Genomic DNA, 13,657 nt, shown 5'->3' with positions numbered 1-13,657 from the left:
GTTATGATTTTTAAATTGGATGAAATATGTTATCTAAAGCAAGAGCTTATATCCTGTTTGAATATTAGTATAATTCGGACTCTTTCCTAGTGCCTGATCATATCAAATTGAAATATTCGAGTTGGACTGTGAAATATATTCGCGTACGAATCTCCTTTTTCTTACTGAAGGATTATCTAAATTATTGAAATATGCCAGAGGCAGTACAAAATCCTCGGCCTCTTTATGAACAATGTACGCAGTATAGAAATTGGCGATTTAGTTGGTCAGAATTAGAAGACGTTCGCCGTTCTACAAATGCTCATGCCATTGAGACAATACGCACTAATATAATTGAGGAGAGGGTATGCAGCTATTTTACTTTCAATCCATAATTATAATTTCTTAAGTTACTCTGCATCAGAATCTTAGTGGAAATAATCAAAGCGAAGAAGTGGAATATTTGACTGCAGACGATGAGCTTGCTCTTTGTAGATTTTATGAGCTGAAATGTCGAGATTTATCAAGACATTTTCGGTTTCATGACGAGGTTATGGTGAGCCAAACGATTTATATTTCAAGAAATCGAGATTAAACAAATTCATTTCTCTAGGCTACTGCCATATTATACATGAAGCGATTCTATCTTTATAATACAGTTATGGACTATAATCCGAAGGATGTCATGTAAATAATTAATTATTTAAGATACTTTATTTTATTCAAATCGTATTTTATTGTATTATTAGGTTAACGTGTATTTACTTGGCAACCAAAACCCAGAACAACCACATCTCCATCGATGACTTCTTAAAGGATATTCCTCGTACTTCTAGTGATGATGTGCTAGGACTTGAATTTGTGGTTTCTCAAGGTTTGCGATTTCACTTTGCCGTACATCATCCCTATCTTCCGCTTCACGGGCTTTTCCTTGATATGCAGGTCTATTGGGATAATATTTTCTACAAGTCTATTAGATTTGGTTTTGTGACGCTTTTGACATTATTAGAATGTGATAGATGATAAAGAGGCACTCAGACGAGTGAATGAGCGGGCCATTGATCTTGTTCATCAATCACTATTTACGGACCTTTGTTTTGTTTATCAGCCGTCCCAAATCGCACTTGGTTTATTGCGAATGGCTGCTAGAGAGAACGGTCTAGATATAAATGGGTAATTTATTCCTGTATAGAATTGACTTTCTAAAATATTGATCTTTACTTTGTCACTAGCTACTTGGAGGGTAAAACCAAGGAAGACACCCAGTCACTTGCAATGCTTACGAGGATATGTGAGGATATAGAGCGAGTGATGGCAGGATTCACTCCAACAACACAAGAGACAGCAAAAGATATAGATCGCCGTAGGAGATTATGCCTAAATCCAGCTAAAAACCCTGAATCACAGCTGTAAGATAATATTTATATTTATGGAATATTTGTAGAAATTCAAATATGTATGATTTTGTCATTTGTAGATATAAAAAGAGACAGCAGGAAAGAGAAAAGGCAGAAGAAGAGCGTCGGCAAAAAAAGCTTAAGGAGAGCACAACGGATTTTAGCTCGGTTGTCCAGTGAGTACGGTTTTTTGTTTTGTATATTAAAATAAACTATTGGATATTGGAGCGAAAATAAGCCACAATGCCGAGCATTTCTTCCTCAAGTAGCAAATTGTCTTTTACTTTCTTAACTTATTAAATATCAACTCATGTATCCTTTTTCCTTTCATTCTTTAATTTGAAGAATAAAAGCTATATCCTCCGTTTATAACATGTCTTATACTTTCGACACACCAATGGTTCTTAAGATTGCTCATCGCAATCGCACACGCCGTCTTACATTTCCTCACATTCCTAATTTCAACCACCTGCTATCAACTGTAATAATGCTTGGCATTTTATTTAGTTTCATACAGTGTTTTATTAACACATCGATATAGATATCTACGTTACTTCAGGACAATAATATTAGGCTGTTTTATGATGGTAATGAAGGGAATAGCATAGCAGTAATTAGCGAGGAAGACTGGAAAGGGTCACTTGTGTTCTTCAGAAGCTGTTGTCCAGTTGAGTGGGAGCAAAGCAAAAAAATTACCGTCAAGCTGAGAGTCGAAAATTTAAAGTCGGATTCTCTTGTTAAAATGCGAAAAATAAGCACGAATGGTATTTCGAGTGTAAACCGCGAACAAGCGCCTTTCAGCTCGACTTCTGCAAAAATTGCTGCTCCTTTATCTGATAATTCCCACACGCGTAATTGGGATTTTCCTAATTTCGTAACTAGTGGTAATAGAAAGGATCGAGAATTGACCGAAGCAAGAATGAATATATGTGATTCTCTTCCCAAATCAATTCAAAGTCCTGACCTTAATATGAGATATGCTGAGACTCAACGACCATGCTCTTCACACGCAAATGCGATTGAGCCTTGCTCTAGTATTTTGTCGAAAATGGTAATATATATATATATATATGTAAATGAGATTTTGAGTATTCATGGGTTACCAATTCTTCCTATTTTGTAGACAAAGAAGAAAGAAGCCCTTATCGAAATCCCAATAGCAGTACGGCCCGGTGCACTAGTTCCACTATGCGAACCTATTATTCACCCTTTCATATTATGTTTCGGATGTAAGAGGATGATTTACGGGTAAGATATATACTGTATAAGCATCCTATTTAAATAACCTAATTTATCTGCTACTATTGAAACTAGGATGTGTTGGAGATGCAAAACCTGTAGTGATTTTAATGTATGCCAAAAATGTGTTGATTACCACAATGACAAGCACCCAGCTCATCACTCTCTCGCACCGATACCGTTCCCACAAGAGCAGTTTAACTTGGTAGAAAATCGTAAGTTTAATTTATAAAGAAGTAAAAAATATATATATACGAAATAATCTTTTCTTAAAGAAACCGAATATTATGGAGCAACTTGTGATTTTTGTAAAATCCCCATCAATATTCTGCGGTTTAAATGCGCTGATTGTCCGGATTTTGATCTCTGCTATGCATGCCTCCCTCTTGCTCCAACTCAACACCCGGGACACTCATTTGTGGCAGTAGGTTTTGTAGATATGACTAAAGTGCCAAATATGAAATCAGATACCATCCAGAATGGAGGAGCCATAGGATTTGTTATTGAGAGATCTCTCGATGCAGCTTACTCAGACGAATTGAAAATGAAAAGTGAAGTCTCTGAAAGTTCGATTCCAGTACGATGTCTGCGTAAGATTCTATTTCATTTATCCTTTAATGTTTGTTCTTATTATTTATATCAATCTTTTAACTAGAAAAAAAATTGGATGCGAGATTTGTCTCTGATATTAATATCCCAGACGGTTCACACATGCCTCCCTCAACCGGATTTCACAAAATCTGGCGGCTACGCAATGAGGGGAATTCGCCTTGGCCTCTTGGTACAGTCATAGTGTTTGCAGGAGGAGACTCTATGTCGCCCTTAGATGCACAATTTCCTATAAGCTTTATGGTAGTCGACTCATATCGGAGTGTGGCAGTAGGCGAGGAAGTGGATGTACGAGTGGAGTTACAAACACCGAACAAGGTAGGGCGATATGTATCATATTGGCGGCTTGTCACGCCAAGCGGCCAGCGGTTTGGCGATAGAGTATGGTGTGATATTGTAGTTTCAGAGCAATCGACACGAGAATTGGTTGAATCGAATGGAGTAGAAAGATTTCAGGAGGTCAGGGAAGCATCACGATATAATATCTATCCATCAATTGCGCCCAGCATTGATTTTGGAAACAAGTCTTCTTACTCGTGTGAAGATAATGGAGACCAGAATGAAGGTCCATATTGCCGACAAATGCAATTGCTTAAAGAAATGGTATGATCTATAGATAATAGATAAATGTCTATGCAATGCCTAAAATATTGTTATTTATAGGGTTTTTGTAATGAGGTATTTAACTTGGAGCTATTAGATACATTCAAGGGGGAATTGGAAGTTGTTATAAGTGAATTAACATCGGGTAGACAAATACAAAATATCAACTAACCCTCTTTTTTATTCTTGTATTTCTAAAATCCTGAGTAAAATAATCTTGGATTCGATTTCCAAACGTTTTTAATTATGATCAAATCGTATTTAATTAATCAGCTTATTAACAATGTTAGCAGTAATTAATTCTTTGGCTGGGGACAAATATAATTATTAATTGAATGTTAGCACACTATTGTTATCCTTGGTTCGAGATGGAAAAATGCCAGTTTTGCTTTCGTCCACAGGCACACTACTCAACGCAGACATCCACCGCTTTCATGTCGAATTTAATCCTTCCAAGGATCCCATCCTATTCCCTAGGCATCCTGGAATTGATATAAACTTCTTGAGAGTGCGAGTGTCTAATACATGTCCATTATATAAAATTGCATCTGTGCTTAGTGGCCCGTTTGAGCTTTCAACATCTCTACATCAGGAAGTTGCAGATGGATATATGTGCGGAAAACCACAGTTTTCTGCAAGTATAAAGTGTGGACAATATTGGGAAAACAAAATTCAAGAGGGAAAATGGGTTATTGAGGTAAGTGTATGTTTAATTATATTACATCCAATCTAAAGAATATAAATAATGATATTCACAAGTGTAGGTGGTGAGCGAAGTAAAATTTTCAGAAAATCCGATCACTTACGCAGTAACTATCTCTACATTGGACACGCCCCGATCCGGAATACACTCAGTTATCCAATCCCCTGCGCTTTCCTATTATTCCCTTGAGACGAAAGATATCTTTTCAACTCCTTTAAATGTTCCCAATAATAGTCATCTCGTACATACTTATCATTTTTCTATTTATATTAAGAATTAATTTTTAACTCGGGTTTCTTTTTTATAGGTTGTGTTAACTCACGGAGTTCTTGGAACACGGATTGATTTTCTTTATCTTTATGAGAAGCTTTTAAGCCATTACGATGCGAAATGTGGGAATGGGGATAATAGCGTCGTGCCTCTTGCTTGCGACTCGAATCATCTAGGAACATTCGATGGAATTGAAGTCGCAGGGCGACGCATAGCTGATCAGATACTTACTACGGTTAATTATTCACGAGAAAATGAGAGTAAAAAAGAGGACTGGAATTGCAAATATTCTAAGATTTCTTTTATTGGGCACTCTCTCGGTATTTTCCTTTCTTATAAGTGCTCATATAAAAATAAGACACTAATTTAACCATCTATTTGTAATTAGGGGGTATACTGAATCTTTACGCTATCGAAGTGCTCCAGCAAATAACTCATGGAAAGTTCTTCGATGTGTTGACTCCTATGCACTTCGTCACTCTTGCATCGCCACTCTTAGGATCTCATCTCATAGCTCCGCTGAAATGGGTGCTTATAGGAGGTTTGTTGGGCCAAACTGGAAAGGATCTTGCGCTTGCTACACCTGCAAATACCCTACAAGAGCCGCTTCTGCTTCAGCTTGCACACCCTCATTCTGCTTGCCACAAAATCCTTAGACGATTTAAGAGCAGAAGTTGTTATGCAAATTTACTTAATGACCCACTTGTTAATTATCGTACAAGCTCCTTGTTATATACAGGTTGCTATGATTTAACAAGCAAACTGACTGTAAATCAAGACAGAGGAGAACAGAATTCATACAGCGGAGACGTAGTTCTTATGGACCAAGTCGTAGAACCTTCTGATTTTGAAAGATTTGTGAGTAGCCTGGAAGACACATCTGTAGAAATAGAAATTGCTCGTCGATGGCATTCGGACATGGCATGGAGAAAAATATTAATTTCGCTTAAGGGAAATGCACATGAATCAATAGTTGTGCGTCGAAGATTTATTAATGCTGCGGGCGAAAAGGTGATAGAGCATATTATAAGAGAGCATCCAATGTAGGAATTTATTCTTGCATTTTTTGGTTGATTCCTAGTATTTAGCATCTATTATCCTTGATTGTAACTTGTAGTCACTCTAAAAATGAGTAATATACTTTCAATGTTTTGCAAACCATATTACTACTTTAACTAGCGTATTTTCCACTATATTTATTATAAATATAGTGGAATAAATTGGCTTTATCCAAGCTATAATAAAAAAAAAATCTTAGGACTGAACAGATCACAGACTCCATTAAGCTTATTCTATTGCACATAGGTAAATAGCTAAAAAATAAAAATAATGCGGTTAATGATAAATTTCAAACTTGTTTACTAAAGAAGTATGAGAATAATCAGTGGCAACACTGTATTTCTTTACAAAATTTTAATTAACTGCACTTCTATGATCCTAATTGAGTATTATATCCCATTTAGGAAATGCTTGTTTGGATACGTTTTTCTTGAAATATAATAATAAACTCAATTGATGTCAATTCGGAGTTACAAATTAAATAATATTTCACTTCTGATATTTTAGGATAATTTTTAAACACCAAGGAAACAACCATAATTGTGGCCTTGGATGAGCCTATAAATTATGAAGGATTCCTGAGTGAGTTAACAGCAGAATAGCTGAAGTTATTATTAGTCTGCATTTATCAAGTCATAATATCTAATCCCTCTTTCCCTTCTTCGAGATTATTTGCATAACGCAATATTTGTCGCGATTAAATCAAATGTTTATTAAATCAGTATAAAATCTTTTACTGATAACTAAGGAATCACCAGTGAAATGGTTTTTGAAAGAAGAATCTTGAGTGGAAATTTATATTTTCGAATGAGTGAAGGAAAAAGTAAGCAATCCAAAAATCTGGAGCCAATGTTTTGCAATGATAATTGGTTCAATTGTGAAACTTTTACGATTTTGAAAATAATATGAATTACAATAATAACACAAGGGATGGTTTATAATGTATATTTTATTTTGCATGTTATTTTGAGCAAAAGAAGGCTGTCGATAAATAGCGAAGGACTGCTGCCGGCAAATAAGCGGAAAGAGGAAATATAAAATACAAGACAGAAAGAGGAGAGAGTGCTGAGCAGGGAACCAGACGTGGTCCTTGTTTTTTTTTTCTTTTTATTTTATTTTTTCTCAATTCAAAACCATCTCTCATTTTCATTCAATTATTGTCATTTAGAATATATTACTAGAGTTATATAAGAGCGTAAAACATCTAGTCTTGCTAGACAAGGCAGACCAAGTTTAGGGTAGAATTAGACTAGTAAACAATAATGACTACTTCAGGCTCAGAAGACATCTTCGGAGGCGATTCATCGGCATTATCCGAACAGGAAGAATATGACTCAGATTATAACGATTCACCCGTAGTTTCTCATAAATCGAGGGTCAATACAGAGTCTATCAATGGGAATTTTATAAAACAAGTAAAGAAAAATTATAGAGAGAAATTGAAAGAAATATTTAATATAGCAATTAACATTGAAATAGGCCGAAAATAAAGAAGAGAACGAGGAAGAGAAGAAGGGGTTTTATTCTTTAGATGAAGAAGAGGAAGAAGAGGAAGTAGTTGAAGATTCATCCGATGAATATGATGAGGAATCTTCGATCAGAAAACGATCCAAGAGCAAATCAATCTCCAAAATGAATGCATCCAAATCGAAGTCGTTAAACTCGATTTCATATAAGAAGAACGGGTTTGGTGTTCCATATGATCCCGTACATATCCCACTTGGAGAAAAAGTAGGTAGATCACTTACCTTATGTATTGATCTTTTCATTTACTCTTTATATCACAGGCATTTGAGCAAATCCTCTGGTACAGAACCATAGCTTCGGATCCTATTAAAGAGGAATTTCTCGTTAAATACAAGGTACCTTTAACATAAAACAAAGTTTCTTCTTGCTAATATATTTACAAATATTTAAATTTTTATCTTGTTATAGAATATGAGTTATCGTCATCTAGAATGGATCCCACGCGATGAAATAGAGGGTTGGAACATGGGCAAAAATCGCATCAAGCGATTTTTGGCCCAATTTGAACATCGCCAAGTAACAAGTGAAAAAGATATGTTTAACTCAGATTATGCGAACGTAAGCTCTTTAAATATATATTTTATATTTCATTATTGAATGTATTTGGTTTTGTCCTGTTAGGTAGAGCGAATACTTGATGAAGGTGAACTAGAGGATCCGATTACAGGTGGACTAAAAGTTTACTACTTGACGAAATGGCGAAGCCTACCCTATGAGCAATCAACTTGGGAGTCCAAGGATGAATTAAAACAGGCATGTATATTCCCCGTGCATATCTATAATGCCGATAGTTGACTAAACCATTTTTTTAGATTGCTCCTAAAAGCATCGAGTTATTTTATAAACGCCGTGAAATTCCTGAAACCAAAAAAACCAAGACTTTTGATCGGATGCGCCTAGGCCAATTTAATAAGTTAATTAAGTCGCCCAGGTATGCCTGTTATATCTGAAAAATATCTGTATAATGTCTAATTAAGTTTTCGTTATTAAGATACAAATTTGACAACCAACTTCGTCCTTATCAGCTGGAGGGAGTAAATTGGCTTCTTTTTTGCTGGTTTAAACGTCAGTCCTCAATTCTAGCTGACGAGATGGGTCTGGGTATGAGTTCATATGAATTAAACGCATAATGATATTATTTTGACATACAATTTACACTTGGCAGGTAAAACTGTTCAATCTGTTACCTTTCTAAATGAAATTTATCATCAGTACAAAGTCACCGGCCCCTTCATTATCGTTGCGCCATTATCAACGGTGCCACACTGGGAACGCGCTTTTGATACTTGGACAGATCTTAATGTTGTGACCTATCGTGGAAACGAAACTTCTCGCAATCTTATCGTTGAAACTGAATTTTTTTATCGCAATGCAGAGGGAGCAATTGTACCTGGTCTCTATAAATTTGATGTGCTGATCACAACCTATGAGATGGTAATGCCTGGTGCAGCCCAGCTCAAACCTATACACTGGCAGGTTGCAATTTTCGACGAAGCGCATCGTTTAAAAAGCAAGACATCCAAAGTTAGCGAAATGCTGAAGCAGTATCGCATTGCACACAAAGTGTTGCTTACCGGTACACCATTGCAAAATTCGACAGAGGAATTATGGGCTTTGCTAAATTTTATGGAACCTGAGCGCTTTCGCGATGAACGGATGTTTATGCAAGAGTACGGATCTGTAAAGACCTCGGCTGAAGTTTCTCGGTTACAGGAGCTATTGAAGCCACTTATGTTACGTCGTTTCAAGGAAGATGTAGAGAAAACTATTCCTGTAAAAGAAGAAACTATTATAGAAGTGGAATTGACAAGCGCACAGAAACGGTGGTATCGTGCAATTCTGGAGAAAAACTTCTCATTCTTGAAAAAAGGTCCCAAAGGTAAACTTGAAATGATTATATTTTACTCGTTCAACTATGAGTATTCATTATTATATCATAATTTATATAGGTTCGTCTTCTGGGCCGACTCTAACCAACATTATGATGGAGCTTCGTAAGGTGTGTATACACCCCTACCTAATTCAAGGAGCTGAGGAGCGTATCAATGAAGAAAACAATGCAAATACTCCCGAAGAACAATTCAAATGTCTAATTAATGCATCAGGAAAATTGGTAATTATCATATTTTTTTTCATACTGATTTTGTTTTTTACTAATATTTTATTCTATAGGTACTCCTAGATAAACTACTCAAAAAACTAAAGGAGGGGGGACATAAAGTCCTTATTTTCTCTCAATTTACAAGGTACATTGCATATCTCATTTAACACCTATTTATCCATTACTCACTGCTTTTTTTGAAGCTGTTTGGATATTCTAGCTGATTATTTGCGTGGGCGAAATTATAATCATGAACGAATTGATGGGTCAATTCGTGGAGAACAGCGCCAAGAAGCCATTGATCGTTTCAGTACTCGCCCATTGGAGGAATCATTTGTCTTTTTGCTTTGTACTCGAGCTGGTGGTGTTGGCATTAACTTGACTGCTGCAGATACGGTAGTCATTTTTGACAGCGATTGGAACCCTCAAAATGATTTACAGGCACAGGCGCGATGTCACAGAATTGGACAAACAAAACGTGTTCAGGTATGAATATTTCACTTTCTTGTTTTGTAACTCTATTTTTTGATTGCGGAGAGTGATAATATTATTATTTTCGTATAGATTTACCGTCTCATTTGCCGCAATACGTACGAGCGTGAAATGTTTGATCGCGCAGGATTGAAACTGGGTCTAGACAAAGCGGTGATGCAGAAAATGGATATGAACTCATCCATGCGCGGATCAGAAGAAGAATCAGACGTATCTTCTAAGCCGCTGACTTCGCTTAACAAGAAAGAAATTGAGGAATTGTTGAAAAAAGGTGTTTATGGTGCGATGCTTGATGATGAAGCTAGGTTAATAACTTGATGTTCTATTCAACAAGAGTATATTTTGAATTTTTATCTTTATTTTGTAGTGCCAAATTTTGTGCAGAGGATATTGACCAAATTCTTGAGCGGCGCACGACTGTAATACGCCACGAAGGCAATGAAAAGGGTTCTATTTTTTCGAAGGCGAGTTTCGCTGCTTCTTCGACCGATGAGGATGTTGACTTAAACGACCCTGACTTCTGGGATAAATGGGCCAAAAAAGCTAATCTCAATGTTGAGGAAGTGCCGGAGTGGCAAGAACTCATTGTCATGGAGCCACGTCAGCGTAAAAAGGGTAATATTCGGAGTGACACTCACATTATTTTGCTTATAATAATTGTACTGCAATATTAGTGCAACGTTTTGGAACTCATTCTGTTGATACTGGTGAAGACACAATGGACTCAGAATATGATGGTGCGCAATTACAATATTCCCATTTATCGAATGATTACTAATGTGATTTTGTACGCAGATAATGGAAAGAGAGGGGGGGTTATCACATGGAGTCTCTCTGAAAAGACTAAATATGAACGTAAATTGATGGTATATGGTTATGGTATGTGGCAGGATTTCTCAAGTAAGTATTTAGTTTCAATATTTCACGAGAAATTTGGCTTAATATTGGGTTTGCAATTAGAGCACTTTTCACGTCGTCAAATTAAAGATTTAAAAGCCGTCACTCGCGGTCTTATCCTTAAAATCATACAGCTCATCGATATCGCTAGTGAGGATGACCGACGGCTTGTTCAAGATCTTGAAACCATTATCGCAGAAGAGCCAGACCCGATTTTTAGTGATATGCCAACAGAAGATCATGTGCCATTTCATGGTGCAAGCAAGAAACAGATAATTGAATACAAATCGTTTCTTGTCAATACCACCCCTGAATATCATGGACATATCGAAAAGAAAGCGCGAAATATTGCACTTAGGCTCCAGATGCTCTACACCATACGTGAAAAGATTGTACCTAAAAATTGGGAGGAAGCAAAAGGACTACCGATACCTCGTGTGTCCGGTAATTACTGAAGTGATACTGTTCAAGTTTTAAAATACTAATATTTTAGTTCTTCTGCAGGAATAATCCCTACTGATTGGTGGGGTGAGCAAGAAGATCGTGATCTTCTGCTGGGTATCGTTAAACATGGATACTCGAAGTATGAGGCTATACGGAGCGACCCAGAATTTTGTTTCCATGGTCGTAGCTTCATTGATTCATGCGGCGATATTTCTGCCGGAGCAGATGGAGATGAAGACAATCTGGGAGGTGAGGATGAACTCCCAAAAGAGTTGTTGAACGCCCAAGTGAACTCGGAGACTGGAACCCCAATGGAGGAATTCGAGAGTAGAGGAAACACCGAAGAACTAGCTAGTTCGCCCCACGCACCCGGTTCCGACTCCAATCTCCATGGACATATCAACGGTATAACCTCCGCTACATCAGGCCAACTTTTGTGGCCTACTCCGGCAATCCTTGGTGTTAGATTGCGGCGCATCATAGCTGCGTTCGTCCGCGATCTCCTCTCAGAGAGTCGTAGGGCTAAATTCCAAGTATTGCAACGGGAACGTGAATTACGCAAGGAGGAGAAAAAACGACAAAAGGAGGAGCGTGCTCAGGAAAAACAAAGGCAGAAACAGCTTGAGCAGGCGATACGCTGGACTAAAAAGGAGAAAGCGGATTTTCTCAAGACTATCATGTCTTTCGGCGTTGAAGTATCCACTGTGTCGAATGAACTTAAATGGGAGCGATTCCGTGAACTATCGGGGCTTAATCGAAAAGATGATGAGGCTCTAACCATCTACTACTCGAAAATGGTAAAAATGTGCCAAGAAGCGGTGGAGCGCCAAGATCCTGATGGACCAAGCCGTGAATCAAGTATTGATAGACAGGGAGGGACGGAAAAAGACTCGGTAAATAGTGAAAACGACGACCGGCTTGATCCGGATCCAATGTCAGGTGAGAAATCAATGAGGCTGCTGAAACGAATTGAAGTGTTAAGACGGGTGAGGGAGCAAGTTTTAACGCATAAAGATGTATGTTCATTGTGATAATATTGCCGATAAACCCGATACTGATCTCTTTCCCACTATTTTACCCTTTGCCTTTTGACTATTTCAATTGGTTGCCGATTAGGTGGATGAGTTCCTTGGCTATGCTATTAGAACTGGAATGCCGCGCTGGTGGAAAATCGGACTGCACGACAAAGATTTTCTACTCGGACTTGCGCGTCATGGGATAAATCGGAGCGATCTAATTCTGAGTGACCGTGATCTTGACTTCATTTGGGTGAAAGAGAAAATGGACGGTGATGAGGAATTCCAATGGCTGAAGGAATCTCAAGTCATGCGTCGAGTTGATTATCTGTGCAATTTGGTATTACGTGGCAAAAGGCCAACAGGCGCCCGAAGACGAATGGCTAAATCACGAGCGGAAGCAGCAGCGAAAAGAACGGAAAAGCCAAAAGCTAATAAGGCTGCAAGCAAAGGAAGTAGAGAAAATACGCCTCTGAAATCTGGAGGAATTAAACTGAAGTTGAAGCTATCTGCTCAGCATCAGCTCTTGGGGGATTCTCAAGGCCGACCTGTTGAGGCAGAGTCTTCAGATTGGAACCTATCAGATGGTTTGCCATCTGATAGCGGCGATGACACCGATGAGATGCTAGCGAAGGCTTCGAAACAGATTAATGAAGGAACCTCGGCTAATAATAGTCCTAGTGGAGGGAAAAAGCGCAAAGCCGCCCCGAGTCCTCATTCGACTCCTTCTGGAACCAAGCGCAAGTCCACTCTATCATCAGTTTCGGCTTCCAAACAACTTACAATACATTCAAAGCTCTCAGCCACTCCTGCCCAATCAGATAGTAGCTCGACTTCTCCTCGCTATACCCCCCAGCATAAAAATGCATATGAGAGCGATAGATCCGAAGATGTAACGATTGAAGGACTGAGCGAGGTAAGCTCGTCAGAGATTGCGGAGCCTCTTCACAAGCGGGCGCGATTGCATCAGATAGAGGATAGAAGAGACGAAAGACCACACTCGCTATCTTGAATTTTCTTTGTATTATAAAGAATATATAACGAAATCTAATTTTATTTCCCATTTCTATAGAAGAACAGTTTATTGCTCTCCCTTTTCTTTATATTATATCCGAAAAATATAATCACTATTGACATTTAAAATTCTGTGTAAACGTGCACCAAGACATTACACTTCAAAAACCATGTTTCCAAACTAAGCTCATTAGTCCCAGAAAAAATTTCTATTATTATTATTATGATATAATATAATATATAAATCGATAGTATAAATGAAGGGAAAGTTTCGAGTGGCAGGGTAAAAGGGGATAATATTCCAAAG

General features: G+C 37.7%; 4 protein-coding genes across 4 annotated transcripts; all 4 read left to right on the top strand.

Annotated features, from left to right (window-relative positions):
• Positions 1–191: 191 nt before the first annotated feature.
• On the top strand, positions 192–1,556 carry VTP21DRAFT_4980 (uncharacterized protein; the record flags this gene model as incomplete). Its single annotated transcript, XM_069395451.1, has 7 exons — positions 192–344; positions 404–535; positions 593–666; positions 729–921; positions 989–1,152; positions 1,212–1,388; positions 1,457–1,556. 7 exons carry the CDS (start codon positions 192–194, stop codon positions 1,554–1,556), a joined length of 993 nt encoding a protein of 330 aa, XP_069248596.1.
• A 193-nt stretch (positions 1,557–1,749) lies between these two features.
• On the top strand, positions 1,750–3,998 carry VTP21DRAFT_4979 (uncharacterized protein; the record flags this gene model as incomplete). The annotated part of the gene is made up of 7 exons (XM_069395449.1): positions 1,750–1,857; positions 1,918–2,427; positions 2,500–2,624; positions 2,691–2,830; positions 2,891–3,205; positions 3,271–3,827; positions 3,888–3,998. The coding sequence occupies 7 exons, from the start codon at positions 1,750–1,752 to the stop codon at positions 3,996–3,998; spliced, it is 1,866 nt and encodes a 621-aa protein (XP_069248595.1).
• A 205-nt stretch (positions 3,999–4,203) lies between these two features.
• VTP21DRAFT_4978 (uncharacterized protein) lies at positions 4,204–5,847 on the top strand (the record flags this gene model as incomplete). The annotated part of the gene is made up of 4 exons (XM_069395448.1): positions 4,204–4,524; positions 4,592–4,771; positions 4,838–5,120; positions 5,189–5,847. 4 exons carry the CDS (start codon positions 4,204–4,206, stop codon positions 5,845–5,847), a joined length of 1,443 nt encoding a protein of 480 aa, XP_069248594.1.
• A 1,274-nt stretch (positions 5,848–7,121) lies between these two features.
• On the top strand, positions 7,122–13,348 carry VTP21DRAFT_4977 (uncharacterized protein; the record flags this gene model as incomplete). The annotated part of the gene is made up of 18 exons (XM_069395447.1): positions 7,122–7,274; positions 7,339–7,590; positions 7,647–7,721; positions 7,795–7,944; positions 8,008–8,139; positions 8,199–8,317; positions 8,378–8,487; positions 8,552–9,265; positions 9,336–9,499; positions 9,559–9,632; positions 9,691–9,973; positions 10,052–10,284; positions 10,347–10,594; positions 10,654–10,716; positions 10,775–10,879; positions 10,940–11,320; positions 11,381–12,336; positions 12,437–13,348. The coding sequence occupies 18 exons, from the start codon at positions 7,122–7,124 to the stop codon at positions 13,346–13,348; spliced, it is 5,124 nt and encodes a 1,707-aa protein (XP_069248593.1).
• Between the last annotated feature and the right edge of the window lie 309 nt (positions 13,349–13,657).

The sequence above is a fragment of the Calcarisporiella thermophila genome (genome assembly GCF_041956535.1).
Source record: "Calcarisporiella thermophila strain CBS 279.70 unplaced genomic scaffold VTP21scaffold_20, whole genome shotgun sequence".
NCBI lineage: Eukaryota > Fungi > Calcarisporiellomycota > Calcarisporiellomycetes > Calcarisporiellales > Calcarisporiellaceae > Calcarisporiella > Calcarisporiella thermophila.
This window is presented reverse-complemented; position numbering and strand designations above follow the sequence as displayed.